Source organism: Haliaeetus leucocephalus, unplaced genomic scaffold (genome assembly GCF_000737465.1).
Source record: "Haliaeetus leucocephalus isolate CR32 unplaced genomic scaffold, Haliaeetus_leucocephalus-4.0 Scaffold140, whole genome shotgun sequence".
Lineage (NCBI taxonomy): Eukaryota > Metazoa > Chordata > Aves > Accipitriformes > Accipitridae > Haliaeetus > Haliaeetus leucocephalus.
In genome coordinates, this window is record NW_010972576.1 from 12,969,625 (window position 1) to 12,991,498 (window position 21,874).

The 21,874-nt window shown below is 38.6% G+C and overlaps 1 protein-coding gene across 3 annotated transcripts in view; it reads left to right on the forward strand.

Moving 5' to 3' along the window:
* The window catches only part of NFKB1 (nuclear factor of kappa light polypeptide gene enhancer in B-cells 1), a 67,427-nt gene that overhangs the window by 23,836 nt on the left and 21,717 nt on the right, over positions 1–21,874 (forward strand). For all 3 annotated transcript variants that reach the window (XR_775545.1, XR_775544.1, XM_010586199.1), the window contains exons 5-14: positions 103–201; positions 7,360–7,508; positions 9,056–9,219; positions 9,998–10,156; positions 12,147–12,251; positions 14,157–14,248; positions 14,834–14,972; positions 17,434–17,556; positions 18,257–18,346; positions 19,517–19,708. Coding sequence is in view for 1 of the 3 variants with exons in the window: in XM_010586199.1 (XP_010584501.1) it covers positions 103–201; positions 7,360–7,508; positions 9,056–9,219; positions 9,998–10,156; positions 12,147–12,251; positions 14,157–14,248; positions 14,834–14,972; positions 17,434–17,556; positions 18,257–18,346; positions 19,517–19,708 (1,312 nt within the window). In the remaining 2 variants the exon portion in view is untranslated. The remainder of the gene's footprint in view (positions 1–102; positions 202–7,359; positions 7,509–9,055; positions 9,220–9,997; positions 10,157–12,146; positions 12,252–14,156; positions 14,249–14,833; positions 14,973–17,433; positions 17,557–18,256; positions 18,347–19,516; positions 19,709–21,874) is intronic.

A 21,874-nucleotide genomic window follows, 5' to 3' on the forward strand; every position in this document is an offset into this window, starting at 1 on the left:
CAGTCTTGTTTGTGTGTGTGTGCGCATGCACTCAGGTGCATATGTGCAACTTTTTTTTTGTTTCCAAACAGCTTTCAAGTTTCTTTTCCGTTATTTCCACAGAGGGGGTTTCGTTTCCGATACGTATGCGAAGGGCCTTCACATGGTGGACTTCCTGGTGCTTCTAGTGAAAAGAACAAAAAATCATACCCTCAGGTCAAAGTAAGTACATAAATCATTAATTTTGCGAACTGAATGCAAGTGTCATATATGTGTGTAGGACCTTCCTGCATATCAACATAAATTTGTATGAAATTACTCAAAACTGACTGCATTTCAATCCCAACTTTCAAAATGTAATTGATGTTGAAAAGGAAGTTGTCTTCAAATTTGTGGAGTTATTTTGGCACCGTATTTATCTGCCAGCAGCTGAGCAGTAAGCTTTCCTGCACCTACTGCCTCACTGCCCTCATGCAGACTAATGGAGCTCTTCCTTAAGGTGCAGTTTTAGCATAAAGCAAGGCCTAAGCTGCTTAATTACACCACTTCTAGCATATTGCAAAGCATGAGTCTGGTCAGTTATTCCACCTCACTCTAAGGTGCTATTTAGCAAGTTTTCCTTCTTTTTCTGTTCATGTTACTCCTTATTCCATATTTCTAGAATACTCGGTTCTTAGGGACTTAATTCCTTTAAAGTCAATGGAAAACTTTTCATTTTAATAGGAGCAGCGTTATGTTCAGGTGTTTGCTGAAAGTTTTTGGGGGCTTTTTTTCCCCTGGAAAAAATTCAAAGATGTTAATCAATGAAACATTTTGTGCTAGCACAATATGAAGATTACACCAGTGGTGATTAATCATTCTAGGATTAGAGAAGAACTGTCTTTGCCTATGGTTCTTGCAGCAAATTCTTTTTCCATGGAAAGGGAGAAAAGATACACTGTGTATCATGTATTCAGTATTTTTTTTAACTTAATGAAAGTCTTAGTCTTGGTATTGCATTACCTCTTTGAACTATCACACTAGAGATTGTCTCATGAGGAGCAGGGTTAATGTATTTTAATTCTGGTGAGAGCAGGGGAGGGAAGAGTGGGAAGCAGTCAGCCTCTGTCTTGGTGTGTGCCACTCCTCAGCTTTCTCTGCGGTATGAGTGTAATTCTTCTGTAGTTCTTGAGAAAGGCTGGAGTTTGGAACAGTTGCATCTCCATAATGAATCAGTATGAGCATGACTCAGTGGAAAATCATCAGCATTGGCTGAGATAGCCTAGGGTGTTAGTCTTGCGAATTGAGAAGAGGCTGGGAAAGCTGATTTCATATAGCCTTGCAAAATTGCTGTGAAAAAATTACTAGCCCAGGCAAAGGATCTACTTGCTTTTCCCTTTCCTATTGTGACAGTAATGATGAACTAATAAATGAAGTTTCACTGGTATGTTCAGATATAAAATAATTTACCTCAGTTGAGCCAGATCTTTGGATTCCAATCCAATCTGTATTGATAATAATACAAATGATACTTTATAAAGGTGTGATGGGTCGCACAATAGCATGACAAGGAGTTATACAATGAGGAGCTGTACAGGAAATGGAATTTCTCTGTGAGTGAACTAGAAAGCAAAATGTTCTTTGGCTTTCCATCAAACCTTCTGTTTTCATTGATCATCAGATTTTAATTTCATCTAAAACTTACAGACTCACACGTATATGTCCCTTCCCCTCCCTCCTTCGCGTCCTACTCTGTGCATCTGGGTTTTTTCTAGTACAAATCCCCACATGGCAACACCTGCTGGGAGAGGCTGGCAAGGGAACACAACAAGTAAATTCCTCAAGGCCATTGCTTGTTAGTGCCTGTTCTTGATTCAAGTCATGCCAGTAAAGACAGAAGTGTTTCACACCTTTTCCTGTAAGTCTCTTATGTGTTTTGTCAAAGGGTGCTCACCTTGTCGTAGCTGAGGTGAGCACAATTGAAGATTGCTATTTTTTGTTGCGTTGGGGGTTTTTTTGTTTTGTTTTGTGTTGTTTTTTTTTTCTCTTGTGCCAAGGCATTCAGCGTAAAATCTCCATTGATCACAGTGCTGTGAAAGGACAGTGGCATGAGCTTTGGCTGTACTGTAAAAAGGAGGTTTTGTGACAGATCTTAAACCTTGGCCATGGTGTCGTCAGTGCAGCTCACACTGGGATCTCTCTTCTACTTGGCCAACTCTGCACAGAAAGCTGATGTAATTTACCAGTAGCTACCACAGGATGTCCTGAAAAGAGACATCTTCAGTGCACAAAAAAGCATTGGAGTCTCCCTACTCCCTTTTCATAGGATTGTGGATTGAAGGCCAAAAGAAAATGCATTTATCTGATATGACCTCTTGCATAATGTAGACTGTTCAAATTGACTCTCTCTTTTTTTTTCCTGTACCCAGTCCCTAACTTGTAGCTGAGCTGGAACACGTCAAGATGTACCTTTCCTTTAAAGGCTGGAGGGCTGAAGACTTTGCTATGTCTCTAAGCAAGGTGTTTCAGTAGTCAATTACGTATTTAACCACCTCCTGTGTATATATTAGGAGATGGTGTAGGTCAGGAGTTAGTGTAGTGGTTCTGCAATGCTTAAGTATTTACACTTAAGACAAATCTGCACTGGCCAGCAAGGTGGAATTGATTTAAAACGTCTTGTTTTAACACCACAGTCATGACAAATGGAGTCTAGATAACAGTAGTATTTTTCTAGAATATAAAAAATTGAGTTAATTAATCTTTATGGTTTATGGAATTATATTCCTTTGTTTAACCCTGTCTTTGCTAACAGTAATCCTAATATCACGTACAAAACATCTTACATTTTCAGAGGATTTTATGTAACTTTGCATGTAGTTATGGAGAGCAGAGAAGTTGAAGATACTGAACATGTTATAATGAAGTTACATTTCATGACAAGCTTCATGATTACAGTAGAAAGCTACCTAAAATTCTACATTTCAATTTCATTTTTGTCTGCTTAGTGTATGTAGCACAACGCTGGAAAATGTTGCTATCTAGAACAGTTGAAAACAAAGCTCCTGAGCTGCTTATCCATCATTAGCTTTTTGTCCAGGGGAAAAAACAATTAATAGTATAAGAAGAAAGAATAAAACTGGGTTGTCTAATATCACCAGCTTACTTAACTATCTAAATTTTTTATTCATAATTTGCTTGGTTTTATGTATTTGAAAAATTGTGAGAAAACTTGCACAGAAAATTTCCGCTGGCCTTCTTACACATTTACCATGTGTGTCCTGATCTTGCATACTGAAGTTAGCATAGGCATATTCATGTTTTACACTGAAGTACTTGATCCAGTTTTGAGTGTGAAAAGAATTTGCTGAAAATAGTGGTGTGAAGGAAATGTCCTGAATTTTCATCTCCTTGGGGGCAAATCTATGTGGGTGGCTGCAAACTCAAGTTGCCTGTTCTCTGTTAGCTGGATGTAAATCAGCTCCAGCCCAGAGACTGAGTAACCGATTGCTCAGAGGTGTACTTGAGCTAGTGAGCACCATCCCTCTGCCGAAGGATTTGGACATTGTGCAGTTCAGTTTGTGAATCGAAGCTGCATACCAGTTAGGCAGCCCTGAATCCAGGTACCCGAACAGGAGAACTGCCCATCCAGTCATGTCCTGGGGCTATACTAAATTATACCTCAATTTGGAGATAAGCATTCTTATTGAAATCGGGGATTTCAGCACATCAAGTTCAAGAGGGGAATTTATGGAAAATTAGTCAAGTTACTTTGTTGATGAGCCTTCTTGGTAAAAGAAGGAGCAGCATGTTTGCTTTTTCAACCCCCACAAGAATTAAATCGTAGAGTGATAGCTTGCTGATTACAAGTTAAAAATTCATTTAACAGCTGAATTAAGGAATAAACATGAGACAAGAATGAGCAGACACTCTGTTATAAATCTTTACCCTTCTTAAAAACCTGCACTGCACCAAATTCAGCCAAAGCAAAATTCAGTGATATATATGCTTTTTACTGCTATTGTTAATTTGGCTGAATATGGGGCACCAAGTCCCTTTGGTTGGGCTCCTAAAGCAGAGCACCTAACTCTGTATTTTTTGGCATGAGAGTGACTTCACATTCAGAGGATCAGAATATCTTCAGCTCCCATTGGTTTGAATTACATTGCTTATTCTTAGACCTTTAAGTATTCAGTTGCCTAAAAAATTCGTACCACATCTGAAGTATTTTGTCTTAAACTAGCAACTGAAAAAAAAAAAATGATGCTGCTCTGTGAAAACATACTGTTTATAAAGAGTGAGTGATGCCTCATCTATGGAATGCTTTTTGTATTCATGTATTGAGGACAGCACTAGTCACACTCTGAAGGTTAGGCAGAATTGGGGCTATAGTTGCTATAACAAAGTTATTAGAAAGAGAAATAGGTATTTTTGTAGTTGCTGGCTTTGTAGGTTTGCCGTGGTCTTTTCCATCATTTGCTTTCTGTCGTTGACCAGTTGGTTTCACTTCTTGCTTGTAAGAGTAACTGGAAAAAACATCTTTGAAGTAGGAAAATGTTCTTGTGAAGTTTTTGTAAAGTTTCAGAAACTATAAAAAGTTGGCTGGGGTCTGGATTGCAGGAGGATGTGAAATATCTGAAAAAACTTTCAGCTCTTATTTTAAAATTGACTCGATTTCAAGTTCACAGGGTCCTTTTAAATCTCTCAGACAAATCTCTCTCAAACAGAAGCAGCAGATAAATGTGCGCCTGCAGCATTTTAACTTTATCAGGTTAGATCAATTGAATGCTGCTTCAATACAGGATGTAATCAAGTATTACAGCTATGCTCTTCCCAGGAACTCCTTATTTTCTTTTTTCTCCCCTATCTTTAATTTGAAGTTCAGTAGTTATTTTTTCAGATCACAGGTCTGATTTTGAGCAGTACCGCACCCACATGCTATCTCCGTCTCATGTTGAGCGTATGATTTTGTGTCAACACCATAATCCTTAGGTTTCTATAGATACTCAGCATTGTAATATACCATCTACCTTTTAATGCCTTTGACAGTGTTTTTCAAGTTCTTATGTTAAAGGTGATAGTTATTTGTATATCTTAGTGCCAGAATAAATTTTAAGTTATTCTGAAATTGTGGCACCAATGATTCAAAGACACTGAAAAATTATTTCAGACTTTAATTTATGGTACATAATGATATTTAACCACTGAGGCTATTTTGCTGGGCATGGAGATAACCTGGATGTCTCAAAATCAAGTAGGAAATTCTGTCTATAAGAAATACAGGTAGGAAACAGTTCAGGGACATTCTGTAGCCTTTGCAGCATAGGACATCAGACTGGATGACAAAAATAGTCCTTTCTTGCCTTATGACCTACATAAGGTATTACGTTTTAAGAACTCTCTTGTTTTTCCCCTGAGAGAGACTACAAAGATCATGCTGAGCTGAGTAACAAGGGGAGATTGCAATCTGGTTACCACTGCAGTTATATGTTCTGCTTTCAGAGGCTGGAAAGTCCTTGACGTGCAGCAGTCCTACCTACAGTTTCACTGTGGTTTCGACAGCTGATGAAGGATTGTCTTGAACTTTTCTGATATGATACTAGAACATGCATGTTACTCATAGTGAATGTAATGCTGTAGATGTGCTGGGAACTTTTTAGCAGGAAAGGCTTGTTTAGTGAGGGATAAAATGAAAATAATTTTTTAAAAGCCCCCCTCTTGAAAAGTTAATTGTATTAGAGGTGGTGACATGTAGCACCAAACACAAAAATTTTTATTTTCAGATGAATTTGTGAAAGTTATGTAGGGATCTCCGCATTTTCTCACTGCTAGTAAATGGTGGAAATGGTGAAGCAGTGATTATTCTACATCTCTGTATTGTTTCAGTCCAGGAGGGATTGGAGTTCGGGAACAGGAGGGAAGCATGAGTACCCCATGTTTTGTATTTTAGAAGCTGCAGCTTGTAAAATGCACGTTAATACAGTATTATATAGTTAACTAGCAGGCAGTGAGTAATGAGAGGACTTTTGCACACCTGTTCCTCCTGGAACAGCTTTTTCATAGTTGGGATTTTTCTTGCTTTTAGCAGTGAATAGGAAGACTGGGAGGGCACGCGTTGTACGTATGCAGAGTGTTTCAGCTGTGATGGAATGGGTTCAAGAGAGGGGTTAACTGGAGTGAAGGAAGCTAGCAGGACTTAGTAATGTGGTGAAATTGTGGCAATCCCTTGTTATCAGCATTTTATCAACAATATATCCTTAAGTATTCAGTTCATCACTGATTCATCACTTTAATGTTTATCGTGATCCTTTAATACCTTGGTTGATTAGATCTGTAAGCTGCTGTAATACAAAGAACTTTGCCCAAGGCAAGTTAGAAGAAAAATTAGAGGAGGAGGGAAAAAACCCAGCATTGATAAAAGGGTTAATTAAGTGAATTGGAAGGGAAGGTAACGTTTGCTTTTTTAAAAGTGGAGTAATTTTATATTCAGCATAATTTGAAAGTGGTGCATAACTGATAACTGACTTGAAGAGTATTACTATGCAAAGTAAACTTACCAGTACGGTATGTTATTAGTAATTTTACAGGGGTTTTTGAGGCATTACTTGACATCACAATTTTAAAAGCTATTAAAAAATGTATGGTGATTAGAATCTATAACAGGGAAAAAAAGCTTTGTAGTCTTCCAGAGTTGGCTATACTAAGGCACCCAGTTTATCATAGTTCCAGTCCTGCAAAATCTTAGGTGGGGATTTAGCATATATCCTCATGTACACTTAAGGGAAATACGTAGCGGGCTGGGTAATATATGTTGATTTAGCATATTGAACTAACAAAACACCTATGAATATAGAATTAATTCACTTTAAAATCTGTACCTGAAGAGTCATTGCAATGAGACCAAAATGTTTTAAAACAATCATAATATTTAAAAATAATTTTTTAAAGTGTTTTCAAATTGGGCAAAATAATGTAGGGGGTTTTGTTGAATACGTGCATTTTCTATATGCTTCTTAACATGTAACAATGTGTATTGTGAATTTGATGTACTGATTGAAATTTAAGGAGAGCAATGTGGAGTAACTGGCCAGAATGTAAAACTGAGATTCATGATTTGGGAAATAGAAGGTTGCTTTCCTTAGCTTTGTTTTATTTCTTAACTTTTTTGATCACTACTCCTGCCATTTGTATGTCAAGTTTAGTTACAAAAAAAGTGTTGGCTTTTCTTTTTGATGATCTGGTACAGTTAGTTTGTTGTTTGTATTTCATGAGGAAATGCATACACATTTCTCCTATTTAAGTTTGATTGTACTCAGCTGACAGAAAATACTCAACAGGAATCATTACTTGTTCCATTAAAACAAACAAACAATCCCACTTTTTTTTTTATTTGTTTGTTTACAGATCTGCAATTATGTTGGACCTGCAAAAGTAATCGTCCAGTTAGTTACTAATGGGAAATATGTCCACTTACATGCTCACAGCTTGGTGGGTAAATTTTGTGAAGATGGAGTATGCACAGTTAATGCAGGACCTAAAGATATGGTTGTAGGGTAAGTCTGCCAACTCATTTGTAAAGCTGGGCTAAAAGAGAGAGAACCAAGTATAAACACTGTAAGAAGCAATACAAAGCAATACTACTAAGAGGCAGCTCAGTGGAACGCTAGTCTTCACGCTCTGATCTGTGTTTTGTGTGTATCTTAAATAGAAGAATAAATGGGGTTTCTGTTTACCTTCGTAGAATTTGCCCTAAGCAAGCTAAATACGTTTAAGCAAGTAATTTTCACTTAGAATTTGTAGAGTTTCAATCTCCTGGTGTGCAGTCCAAATTTGTATTGTAAGCCCATTCTTTAAAATGTAAGTAGTTTCGATCAAAGAGAGGGACTGTAAAATTACTGAAGAAAAGCTTTTGTTACCATTTTGATCAATATTTTACTTTTACTAAAGTCTGCCAATAGGGATATAGTGAAAAGCGTTAAGAAAATAAGGTTAGTAAATTTTAAATTAATGCAAGACGCGTATAAACATGAAAATACTAAATGAGTCAAACTTTTTAAGTTTAAAGCAGTAGGATTGTAGTGAAATTGTAGTTGGTCTGTTCTTGTTTAATTTAAAAGAATAATTGTTTATATCAGTAAATGGAGCTGAGGCTCCTGTCTATGTTTTCAGGCTTAGATCAGGTTTCACGCTGGCTGTGAGTTTCAGTTCTGTGATCTCAAGAATGTCTTTGTTGGTGAAGAAGATGAAGGTTAAAAAGCTGAGAAGGTTGGGAGAGAGAGATTCTTTTAAACTGTAACTTTTGATGTCCAAGCCCAGTGCACTAACTTTACCAAGCGCAACAATTTAAATAGCTTTATTTGAAATTCTCCTTTTCATCTTGAAAAGTTTGGCTCGTTTCCTAACCTGTCGTGTTTTTCATCAGATGTTTAGCAACAGCTTTCCTATCCTCAGTTGACCCACATGAAAATTGAGTTATTGTCTTGTTTTCATACTTCCAGATCTAATTGATTTTTAAATGTGCCAGGAGATTTTTACAAAAGCAGATCTTGTATTATGGAAGTTTTCATTCAAATAGATACCTGAAGTGTCTCGCTGAATGTCCAGAGCCTTGCCTAAAACATTTTCTCTGGAAAATGTTGCGCTGTTTTTAGCTTCTTCGCTTGCTTTCCAAATCATTTTGATCGGATGGAGCTCATTCTGAGCAGTTGCTCTGTGTAACAGCCATATGGAATGACATATTAATGTCATTGCTAAGACAGAGCAAACCAAGTGTGACAACCAGGTTTTCAAATGTTTTGTAAGTTGCTTCCACAGTGTAAGTCTAAAACCTAATAGATTACTACTTATGCCATGGGAAAATGCTGTGCACCCATATGATCACTGCCATATAATGGTGCACATTTTACGTGTTTTGTAAGCTTGGCTGAATTTTTCTTGCTGGAAGATTTGCCCTCAAGAATTAAGAGCACCTAAGTAAGCCTATAGAGTCGTCCATTGACTTCAGTTGTGTAGCTGCCTCTGGTAAGAAGGAGACTGCCTGCTGCAGGTTTGGTATAAAGCATTAAGAAGAGCATTATTTCGCTTGATCAAAATTTGGCAGGTTTGCAAATCTTGGAATACTTCATGTCACAAAGAAGAAAGTGTTTGAAACTCTGGAAACACGCATGATAGATGCTTGTAAAAAAGGATACAACCCAGGACTCCTGGTGCATCCTGAACTTGGCTATCTGCAGGCAGAAGGATGTGGAGACAGACAGCTAACTGGTATGTAGAAATGATGGCCTGGTTTTAATAGGTCTTTTACTAAAAACCGGTTTAACTTCTGGAAACACAGATTCTTAGCCAGAAAAAGGCCTTGGGTAGGAAAACAGCCTATGGCTATGTGTCTTAAGAGGTGGTGTGTTGTTGACATGTTTTAGGGAATCCCAAAGAGTCTTTGCTGTAAACATGCACATGAGAATGGAGCAACTTCCTTCCATAGCTCCCTGTACCCACATCTGCACCTATATTTCATTGCTCTTACCCTGTTTAATCAGCTGATAGAGTCATTTTGCATTATTGCTGCAAGACATGATATCCTTAAATAGCTTAGGGACCTTCTTTTGAGAATACTGTTTCTTTCAGCTGCATTTCACCCATATCCCTGTAAAACCTGTTGTCTGTGTTGCTTTCAGGCACTGTAGAGAGGGGCCAGCCTTCTCTTTATCACTCTAATACCAGGCATTCAAGTGTCCTTAGTGGCAGCCTATGTCCTTTTTACAACCTTTATAATTTGAGAGCAGAAAATAGTAATTTTCTGTATGTCTCTTAACTACATACATTATCTTAAATAATATCTGATGCACAGACTGCAAGATGAATGCAGTATATTGTGAATAGCTGATCCTCTCTGCTTAAAAAGAAAGAAGCCAATGGATACTAAATGAAAACATTTCCTTGCTATTAGTGCCTTTTGATAGCAATGTTTGGAAAATGCTTTCTCTGTTTTGTTATGGGTCCCCTACCCCTTGTGTTAATTCATCTGCCTACTTACTGATTGCAGAACGAGAAAGAGAAATTATTCGTCAGGCAGCAGTACAGCAGACTAAAGAAATGGATCTCAGTGTGGTGCGTCTTATGTTTACAGCCTTTCTTCCTGATAGTAATGGTAGTTTCACACGGAAGCTTGATCCTGTTATATCAGATGCAATATATGACAGCAGTAAGTATATTTGGCTTTAATTACTTTTTTAATAAGGGGCAAGCTTTTGTACATACAAAAAAGATATGTAGATAGTGCTATATGTAGACTCATCTAGCCCAGCTGCTTGCCTGTTATTTGATAAATAACAAGTAAATAGCCCATGGATAATTGGTCCCATGTCTATCCAAGTACACATGGTATCATTCTGGTTTTTAATAGAAGGTGATGTAAACCATAAAGGAAGATTTTATTTTGCTGTTAGCATGTTTAATCCTGCCACTGTTGTTATGAGGATTTTGTGAATTCTTGATGTATATTCATAAGAAATGCTTGAATTTTGCAGAGTTCTCGGTTGCTTTCTATGGCAAAGCCCTGTCACAAAAGATGTGAGGAAAAAATGCTTCAATCATGTTGAGAATTTGACACCTTTCAGTTTTGCTGGCCATCTGCTTGTCCTTGTTTTGTGAGAATAACACAGCCAGAGTTCTCAATCCACTTCCTTTAGACTCATCAGTATTTTTTATACTTCTGTTACATCCCTCTATTTATCTTATTTGTCTTTTTTCTAAGTGGATCTTTTCACTTCATGTTTTCCCTTGTGCTTTTCAATTATACTTACTCATCTTACCTGAACCCTTTCTGCTGCCTGTGTTGTCCTCCCTGTAGCTGTGGATTACCATGTTTCTGATAGTCATTCTGTAATGACTCAGAAAAAGTACCATTTTTTTTTTCTTCATGCAACAGTCATGTCTATATCATCGCTTTTTAAGGACAAAGTCAAGATGAAAAGGTATTAAATGCAGCTCTTCCAGTATAGTCTGTGGCTTGCTATTAATTGGGGAATGTAGTGATGTAGCACAGGCATTTTGCATATATTCACTGAGTGAAAAAAAGTGATGTCTGCTGTTATTATGGTATACGTGAGCTGCATTTTCTGGATGAGAAGACACAACCTTTTCATCTGGAGGCTGAGGTGATTTACCAAGCAGTGCCTTCAAGGAATCTTGATTTTTCATTAGAACAATTACAGATTCCATTTGTTTTCATTACTCTATCTCGCACCTGCATAATGATAGAGAATATTTGTAAAGCAAAGACGAGGAGGAGGACAAAGCATCATCACAGGTAGAGCAGGTATCAAGACATATATAAAACCAATTGAAGTGATCTTATCCTTTTGAATCTGACCATCAAAATTTTAACTCCAGCTAAGGAGATGAGTAGAGGGGAAACTTTGCACGCATGTTTCTCCTGTTTTAAGTTGCTACATAGATGTCAGTTGCTGAGCTCCCAAGGTGAATTCTTGGTTGTTAATTCCAAAAGATTTTTCTCGGGTTTTGTTTTTTTCTGATGTTCTTCATTGGTACCCTTCAAGCCTCTTCCACAGAGCAGACACAACTTGTGGTAGCATAACTGTCTATCACAGCTGCTTTTACTTACCAGATGATAGTTCTGTCTTGAGGACCAATAGGTATCCATTGATGCCTCTACTAAGGTCTGTGGAGGTGAGCTTTTTTTATCACAGTCCAGTATGTTGGCCAAGGACTGACAATGCTTTCAAGTGAGCCACAGTGTAAAGCAAAGCATTGCATATTGCATTGAAATAGTGAGATCCAGGGAACAGCTCTCAAAAGCGTCCTGCTGTCAAGAAAGCACGGAAGAAGAAATAATGTTCTCTTGTAATGCGCTCTTGTCATAAAGTTAGTATTAGTGCAGAGTGCTGGATGCAATTCACTGCTGTGCTACTTTACTAGTGCAGTATTTGTGTTGGAATGGCCAGGGCCTTATTTTATAGTTCACAGTTCAGTCAAAGCTTAGAGGATACAAGATTATGCCTTTCAGCTGAAAAACTGTGGATTTATTAATGTTTAAAAAAACAGACAAATTTAGGTAGGTTGTATTGGAGGCTTGTCTTTCTATTGCATTTCTGTGTATTGTGCTTGGTTTATTTTTGAAATCTAAAACTGTTATGAAGGCAAGCATTTTTTTTAATCTTTCCTTTCAATAGAAGCTCCCAATGCCTCCAACTTAAAAATCGTAAGAATGGACAGAACGGCAGGGTGTGTAACAGGAGGGGAAGAGATTTACCTTCTCTGTGACAAGGTTCAGAAAGGTAAGAGTCCTGAGTATTGTAAGGCACACCAGGGTGTTCATCTGGAGTACACATGAAGCCTGCTGTGGTGCCTCAGTATTCTCCCACTCTGATAACAGCAGGACTTGTAAGCACTTAGCCTTTCTGGAAGTCAGGCCAGCAGTCCAGAAAATAAATAAAGTAGTCTGTTGCAAAGCAAATTCAGCTTGTGTTGCCTGCACAGAGACCATGTGATCATCTTTGTTGTTCTCCAATTTCTGCCCTTGCCCATGTTCTGGGTTTTTTTTGTGGGTGGGGGGTCCTGGGTGATGTTTGACTGCATTAACTAACATCTGCTCTGAATTATTCTAAAGTTTCTGATTTATTTTTAAGTTCCTGATTGTAAAGAGTAAGTATGAGCATTCTTTATTAACCACTGATGGGAACTGAATGTGTTCAGCACTGCTGCTAGTAACTTCATTTTTATGTATATGCTAATGGTAGAGATCACTTGGTGTAAACAGGTACTTCTCACAGACTCATTTTGGTAATTTCTGCTCATGGCTATGAATGTGTGAGGATTGGGCAGTGTGGATTTGGATGCTATGGTTTTGGATAGGAAGATAATGGTTAATGTGATTGGTTGTAGTATTTGGGCTGAAGTAAAAAGAAAAAAATGGTAGTGAGAGAAATTCTTTGCATTTTTCAGCTATAGGTAATACCTGGGACTCCCTGGTGTAGATTGCACAGTGGAGCAGGTGTCCAGTTCTCACCTGTTTGGAATCAGTCCCTGCATGTTAAAATCACGCTGACGGTTTTTATTAATGTAGGCTGTCCTTTTCCACCTCTCTTTCTTGCAAATGTTCTTCTACCACTTTGGAAAGAGAGAGGGCTTGGGGGGCTTTTAGGAACTTTGAAAAAGCTCTTTTCTTTCAGTAGTGTATATACGCTCTGCTATTAGAAGGACTGAGATGAAATGTAACTCGTGTGCACAAAATAAATAAATAAATGTCTGACTCAGTGGAAGCCCTGAGGTGGGGTTTCCCCTCAGCTGGATCGGGGTTTCCCCTGACCTCATTGCTCTCAGAAACCTCCTGCCTGAAGGAACTTGAGCATGCAGGACAGCAGGACTGGAAGTGGTGGTTCACAGTCTTGAGACTAGCAGGTGGTGGATCGGAGGAAGCAGTCTCAAAAGCCTGTCCTGCGTCGGTCACCCTAAGATAGAATAGGCTTTTTCTGTTTTTCTCACCAGGAGTGCTGGGGAAAGAAATATGCTAGTGTGATATTTCCCAGCTTCTCCTAAAAATATAAATAAATAAATACAAAGGGAATGAAATAAAATTTGTTTGAAGGAGCAGAAGCCAAATCACATGTTTCTGGCCCGTGCTGTGTTTGGGGGGTGAGGGATGACTGCTGACATGCTGCTCACTCACACCCTTGCCATCTTTCTCAGCCACAGCTCCGAAGTGGCACTCTGCCAGCAGCAAGCGGAACTTGAACTGTGGCACTTCAGGTTTTGCTACAGTTTTTTGAACTGAAACTGTTGGAGTAGAGAGGGCGGTTTCTATGTTTCATGCTTCAAGTTCTCCCCTCCCTACATGCTTGTTCCAAATAAAGCTCCTCTGGAATGTTTTATAGCCCTAGAATAGGAAGAGGTAGTGAACCTAGTTCTCCTTTTGCTGCTCAGTAAATAGAGAGCAACTTCAGTGAAGTCATTAGAATTAGGCTGATCTACAATTGATGTCAAAAATGGGTTATCTATGATGTTTTCATAAAATAGATAAAGATAACGCATGTATTAGTCGTAATGTTATCATCCAGCCAGAAAGTAACCATGTTGATTTTTATCTGAAATAAAGTTCCCAAAGGTTAAACAAATGCACAAACTTCCCAAAGGTTAAACAAATGCACAAACATCCCAAAGAGAGTTTCTTTCACTCTTTGCAGATGATATTCAAATACGTTTTTATGAAGAGGATGAGAATGGTGGTATGTGGGAAGGCTTTGGAGACTTTTCTCCTACAGATGTACATAGACAGGTAAGTAACAGAGCATTTGTTATTTGTTAATGATTTTCTCATCTCTGTAAACTAGGATTATATTATAGGTAGTAAATTAGGTGAAAGCATCTGTATTCCGTACTAACCACTTCTTTTGTTGGTTACCTCCTAATAATAATACAATCTTAACTGTTCTTTAAAGACGTACATTAGGTAACTAGGCAGGTTTGGAATACAGTGCAAGGAAATTGGGAGATAGACCCATTGCTTTAACATGCACCAGTATAAATTGGGACAGGATATATAAGAAGCTCTTGGAGCTCCTGTGAACACACTGAGAAAGCCACAGAATGGATGCTAAATGATGAAGGGACAAACAATGCTGTACTAACATAGGTGGTGTGGTGATACTTTTCATGGCAACTCTGTCTTTCTCAAAAGGCTCTAGGACTCAAAAGTGCAACTGAAAACTGAAATGGAAGTTTATTGTTGTAGCAGCCTTTTGCTAAGAATTTTTGCTTCCCAAGCCTTGAATCAACTCCTACAAAATAACAGAAATATGAAAGCAAAGTTGTCAAAACCTATGCTCCCTTATAGATGTGGTTATCATTGTTTCCTTCACAGTTCGCTATTGTGTTCAAAACACCCAAGTATAGAGATGTCAATATTACAAAGCCAGCATCTGTATTTGTACAACTGCGTCGGAAATCTGATCTAGAAACGAGCGAACCAAAGCCTTTTCTCTACTATCCGGAAATCAAAGGTAATTCATTAAACCTGTTTTAGATATTGGAAACAGAAACTGCAAGGTCCCTAGGGGTGTTTTTAATAAGATAGGACTTGTTGGATGAGGGGTTGGTTTTTTTTTCAATTGTTATTTTTAGAAAATAGGATATTTGTGTCCTTGTTTTGTGCGGAGCTAATATGAAAAGTGGTAGCTCTGTAATGAGCTTGTAGGTTTTTTGTTGGACTAGTAGGCAGCAAATCTGTGAGTATTTTCCTAGTGAGGCTTACTCCTTGCGTTTCCTGTATGCATGCATGCATGCCTGTCCATACAGTAGATGGCACTCTCTTCCTCCGAGTTTCTGCAAAATGGTATCTTGAGGACATTTTGCCGTCAGTACAGATGAAACCTTAAACCAAAGACTGGTTGGTATCTCGTGGATAAAGTATGTATTTTGCAGTTCTCTCCTTTTACCATCATGCCTCACAATTCACTCATGTTTCTGAATTTTCCAATTGCTTTCACTTCTTGTGAGAGCAGGGAAAGTGCTGGTTCAATCTTTCGTGTTAAAATATTAGTTGCTTAGCAGAAGTAGAATAGTTGGCATCAGACCTGCTTCCTAAGTTTTTAGTGAAAAGAAGCTTAACTTGCTGATCTGTGCCCTTTAAAGTCTACATTTGAAATGTTTGACATGAATGGCAGCAGCAATCATGGTTTTAAATATCAATAATGTTAATGATACAGAAATGCCTTGAAGCCCAAGTCAGAATTGGTGTTTCATTGTACTAAGACAATTTTTCCCTTAACAGTTTACCCACCTGCAGGTTACACTATTAAGTTCTAATCTTGCAGTTTTCAGTACCTGATGTTTTCAGTGCCTGACTTAGAGCTGTGTTGAAATCAATACCCTGTCAAAATCTCTAAAATATGTGTGCATCTGTGGTAATGGACTAAGGACAGCTGAGGAGAGAGGGGTGGTGGTTGATGTCCAAGTGAATCTACTTTATGCCTATTATAATAAACTAGCAGAAAGCATGCATTCACAAAAACTTCCATAGTTGCTAGAGGATTTTGTATCGGTAATGATTTCAGGAATCTCTTGCACAAGCTTTATGGAAAGTTAAGTGTACAACTGCAGAGCAAAGTTGCCAGATTTGAAGCAAACCTCTTAAGTGCCTCTTAATGGAGTAAAATTAATTCAACATTGTTATGTGCATTTTCAGATCCCCCGCACAACCTAATCATGAAATTACCATTTAGGAACTGGTTTTTTTGCCTTGTTGCAAGTGTTCATACAAACTTAGACGTGTATGTGGATTTTTTGTTTGTTTCTCTGACTAGATTGCTCTCTAGAGTTTTCTCTCCTCGTCAGTGTGAGTATGCCTGGTGTATGCATGCATACATACTTACAGATCATGTATGCCTGGAAATAATGCACTTGTACTTTTCAGTATACTGTTTCATGTATTCAGCTATCTCATTTGATGCACTGACTGATGTGCCTGTGCATGAAATTTCTTTTTGTCATATGGCTGTTGAAAACTACTAGATTGTTTAATGAACCAAGGATATTTTGTTCTTTCCTCAACAGTTCTACTGGATTTTAACCCCTGTAGTGTTTGTATCCCTATTTTTGTAGCTCTTGTCGTGACATTTTCACTTCCTCAGTCACTGGGATACTTCTTTTAAATTGTGTTTTGCTTTCCAGGGGGGCTACGTATTATTTTGTACTTACACTATAAAATATTTAGGCTTTTTTTCTACTGTGGCTCAGCATGGTTTGACAGTATTATGTCCTGCCTGCAAATAAGCTATCTTTATTCTGGTGGCTCTTCTGACATTTTAAGTAAATCATGTCAAGCAAATGTTGTTTTCATCATTTCTTGCCATCCTTACCCTTACACAAAAGTTCAAAGGGCACCGCAGGTACTCTGTACTGTTGGAAATTAAAGTGCCTTGTGATTTGCTGACCCTTTGATAAGGGTCCATTTCTGAAGTAGATTTGCTTAGTGGAAGAGCCTGTGCTTATATTCCCCAAAGGCAAATTTTCTTGAACAAGTTTGTGGTTTGGGGCACTTGTGCTGGTTTATGACTTGGCTTTAGACGTAGAAGAATTTTGGGATCACTGATTTCCAGGGCTCTAAGCACATGAGACACTTTTGAAGGAAGCTCTGAGCCCCCTAAGACATCTCTGCACATTTCCCTCCCAGTCTGAGCACAAGGCACCTGACATAACTGAAGAGACCATGCAGGCTGGAGCGATGCTGATGGTCTGGCTGGGGACTTGGCGCTAGCTTGTTTCTCACAGGAATTCTCACTGCTCCATTACATACAAAGTTGTTCTGTTATTTGGAGGTAGAAGAAAGTTGACTCTTCTACAGCACTCTGCATTTTCCTTTATAAACTAGTAAACTTCAGTAATGCTTTCTCTATGCACATCCTGTTCTGTGCATGGCCACCAGTAAGAGACTCCTTATCCTGCCTATTCCTTCTAACCCAGATAAAGAAGAAGTGCAAAGGAAACGGCAGAAGCTCATGCCAAACTTCTCTGATGGCTATGGTGGAGGCAGTGGCGCAGGAGGCGGTGGCATGTATGGAGGGGGAGGTGGCGGTGCTGGCTCTGGTAAGGCAGCAGTTTTGGGTGAAGAGGGGAAGGGGTTCTACTTCAAGCAGGACGGGTGTTTATTCTGATTTTTAAAACGTGATGAGGATTTTGTCATCTTTTAAGTAGATGAAACCTGACTCTCCTGTCTTTGTACCAGTGTTACTCATTTCAGTCAAGCATCTCCTTGTTTTCTAAATATTTCATCAGCTCCTTTGCCTTCCTGCTTGGATATAAGGCTCCTGGTGACTTCTTTTTTTCTCTTCCTTGAAGCTTTAAGTTACAGATAACACCTTTCTAGTTTGAGGGAATCTGAATCAGGAATCCGTCATACCTTAGCTTTGTTGCTTCCTGGGGCCTCAAAGGCACTGAAATTCATGAGACAGCTCAGCTAAGTACCATCTTGGGTGCTTAAAATTAAACAGGTTCTTAATTATTTCTGGGACCAGGAGTGGAATTTGGCAAATTAACCCTGTTAGTGCAAAGAACTATTAAAAAATTTGAGATACTATTTAGTAAATTTTCTACTGTGCTCTATCTGTTGAAGCCAGAGCATATCTGAGATGCAGGATCATAAGAGCATTGCTTTGGTTCTTGCAGCAGAGCATTCAAAAGCTGTAGGAAACAAAATTTCAGTTCTTTGTTCAATGTTCTTCTAGATGGTATTTCCATTGCTTTAGGGTGTAATTCTATGAATTCTTAATCTTTTTTCTTTCTTTAGGGTTCAGTTACCCTTCATATGGATACTCTGCTTTTGGAGGGATGCATTTCCACCCTGGCACAACAAAGTCCAATGCTGGAATGAAGCATGGTAACAGTAAAAATGTCGTTCTTGCAACAGTTGAATTAATCATAGAATCATTAAGTTTGGAAAAGACCTCTAAGATCATCAAGTCCAACCGTCAACCCAACACTACCATGCCCACTTAACCATGTTCTGAAGTGCCACATCTACGTGTTTTTTGAACACCTCCAGGGATGGTGACTCCGCCACTTCCCTGGGCAGCCTGCTCCAATGCCTGACAACCCTTTCAGTAAAGAAATTTTTTCTAATATTCAATCTAAACCTCCCCTGGCGCAACTTGAGGCCATTTCCTCTCGTCCTAACCATGTTTATTTTCTTCTGTAGTATCAGCTGAAGTGTCATGCAGGTCTAGCTAAGCATGCTGGGGAAGGCTTTTTTTTTTCCCTAGAAGCAGTCTTTTCTAGAACCTCTCACAGCAGAGGGGTTTGTGTAGATTATACTGCCCTACTTCTCTTTAATTCTGTCCAAGTCCACCTTAAGAGCTGTGTGCATGTTCCTTTTTACTGCTAACTCCTGAGAAGCAGTCACCAAAACCCCTCTGTGTGCTTCTACATTCAGTGTATGTTTCAAGCAACAACCCTTTAGCTTGCTTGAACGTGCTGATTACAGGTGACCCAAGGCCTAGACCAGAGAAAAGGTATCTTACTTGGTTGCCACAGTGTGGTACTCCACAGTAGCCCAGAGAAATAACATAAAAGTCAATGGAAAAGATTGAGTTAATAATAAGGGCATTCTTGGCTTCCTAAAATAGGAAAGTAATTTCAAATCTACATGTTGAATACTCTGTAGTTATTTGCTAAGTCTCAGGGATGAATTTGCTGTCAGAAAAACAGAATTAAATCTGAATAATTCTGTTAGGTTTCCTGGGAATACTTCAGACTTGCATTCTTGTACCATAGAGAGAGAGGTATATCTGTTGTTTTATATAAAAGTTTATCTTTAAAGCAGAGGCTGTCAAAAACATAACATTACTTTAGAGCAAGTTACATTGCTGTGACTGTCCATGTGTGTTGGCATCTGGAATATTATGGTTCATGAGTGTTTAATGATAACACCTATGTCAAAGTAAATTTTTGTATCGTGTTCTTTAGGGTTTGGGTTTGGCTAGTTGATCTTTATCACTTGCATAAAAAAGCAACAGTACTGGACACTAACGATACTAATTTTTGTTTGAAGGACTGTCAAATAGCACAGCTGAACAAGATGAGAAGAGCTCTGATAAGCAAAGCGACAAATGGGACGTGAAACATGATGTGAAAGTGGAAACTGTGGAGAGGACTGAGTGCAGAACCTCTGCTGATAATGAGGAGGAGGATGCTGCTTCTTCCTGTAAAACTCAAGTAGATGAAGTAGATTGCAGGTGGCAGGGTAAGTGAGCAAGTAAATGTATTTAGGGTAGATCAAACTGCAGTATGGGTAAAGCTGCTGTTAAAGGCCTGGAAACTCCATAAATGTCTGCTTGCTGTTTCAAAATATGATAATGCTTCCTGGAGGAAAAAGGGGGGATTCCATTCCCCCAAATCTAAGGTCCCTCCCCATACGTAGTTCTGTAGATAATTTTCCAGCTTTGTACTGCCAGTGGGCAACTGAGCTTCTGCTTGTCATGCAAGGAGAAGAGATAGCTTAGCCTGCTGGGCACATTTAACACTGCTTTATGATAAACCTGTATGAGGAACACTGAAAGCAGTGGAGGTACGTGGAATACAATTCAGCAGTTGACGTGGCTTTTGATATTTGGGAGGCTTTAATGCATGAGTAAATGGATGTTGTCCTGATTGTTGCAGTAGTTCTTCCCTGCAATTCTGCTGTTAAATTGTGTGCAAATTAGCGTTAAAGGTTTGAATTTAAAATGTCACATGGGAACAGAAACATTTACAAATACATATTAAAATAACACTGTTGAGTAGCAAAGTCTTGTACATCAAACTGGTGAACAAAAGGGGAGGAAGGCAAGCGTAGTCAGTAGAGTTGTAAAATATATGAAGACTACAAATTACCCTTTCCCAGACAGTAAGACTTCCTTTTCCTGGATTGTTTTTTGAAAGAGTTGATGGTCACTTTTTTTAAAGGATTTGAGTAATCCTGCTTCTCATAAAATTAAAAAAAACCCAACAGTTGGACTAGAAAGAATGGTAGTGGTAGGAATTTAGCAGGAAGGAATTTTTTGTTCTTGGCTTTTACCAAGTGCAATGTGATCTAGATCGACTTTTGTTGTTCCCTCCTTGGTCAGGGAGAGGGCATGTTATCTTGTGTGTATCAGCCCTGTGTGACACTTGCTATTAACAGCACTAGAAACTGGCTTGGGAAACCAGAGTCACGTAGTAGGTGGGTTGTAGTTGTAAAAACCTCCAAGATGTAGCTTCTTGTGATCTGAGAAACAGATGGCATTCCTGAGAAAAGCTGAAGAACTTGCTGTTTGCAGCTGTGGTTGTGATAAATCCCATGGCCGATTCAGAGAGCAAAATCTTTTGCAGAGATGTGAAGAAATAATAATGTCCGTTTACCAGTCGCCAAGGAGGGGCCTGAACTGTTGACCTGGTTTCCAAGTACTGAACATTGTAGGCAGGAAGTTGAATGTTTCTTTTCTTTATCTATTATATAATGGCATGAAAAGAGGCAGTTTCAAGCTCCAGGTTATATGAAGAATAGATGCAGAAGAACAGGGTCCATGAAGTGGCTACTGCAGGTTTGAACATTTGGGTATCAGACTAAAAGATGCTATCTCATAGTATTTTGAAGGATATCTTCCTGTGTGCTTGATATGAGAAACGAGGGAGGTTTAGCATCCAGTTTTTTGGACTTTGGAAATGTCTATGAGAAAAGACTGAATTGCTTAACACCCTTTACCCTGGATATATATCCTGAACATAACATCCATTTAATGCTATTATTTAGTGTTAAAAGGTAAATAGCAAATATATCAGCCTGGGCATATAGTATAGGAACCACAGTGATGTATTGGCTAGAATAATAAGCTTCATGGATAGCTGAGTAAGTCTGTGGCTTGCAGAAATGATGTATTCGTGTTCATCAGGGATATGCTTCTAACCCAGTCTAAATGCCTGGTTTTGTGTAGCTGGAAATCCTGGGTATTCTCTCCCTATGTGTGCTTTAAATGACAAAGTCTGTTTTACTTGTTTGCTGTTAGTAATTTCTAACCCTACAAGGTTTTATAGAAACATGAAACCGTTCAAAATACAAGCTGGTTTTAGATGATACTGCTTCCCAGAATGACGACTGTGGTTTGAAAGTTCATCTATTTCATTTTCGCTGGTTTCTTGCCGATACAGAACCACAAAGGTATTGACAGAGCAGCTATAGTGACTTTTTTCCACAGATGAGTTTCTTTCCTCCCCTTTCCCCTTTTGCCTCTCTACCATGACAAATTCTGCTTTTTGAAATCTCAGTAGTTGTATATTTTATAAGTCTAAAATCAGGATACTACAAATACTAAGCATTGTAAACATTGGAATGTTTTAAACAGGTGAACAGACTCTCTGTGCTGCTGCTGTAAAGCAGGAGAGACTGCATGGT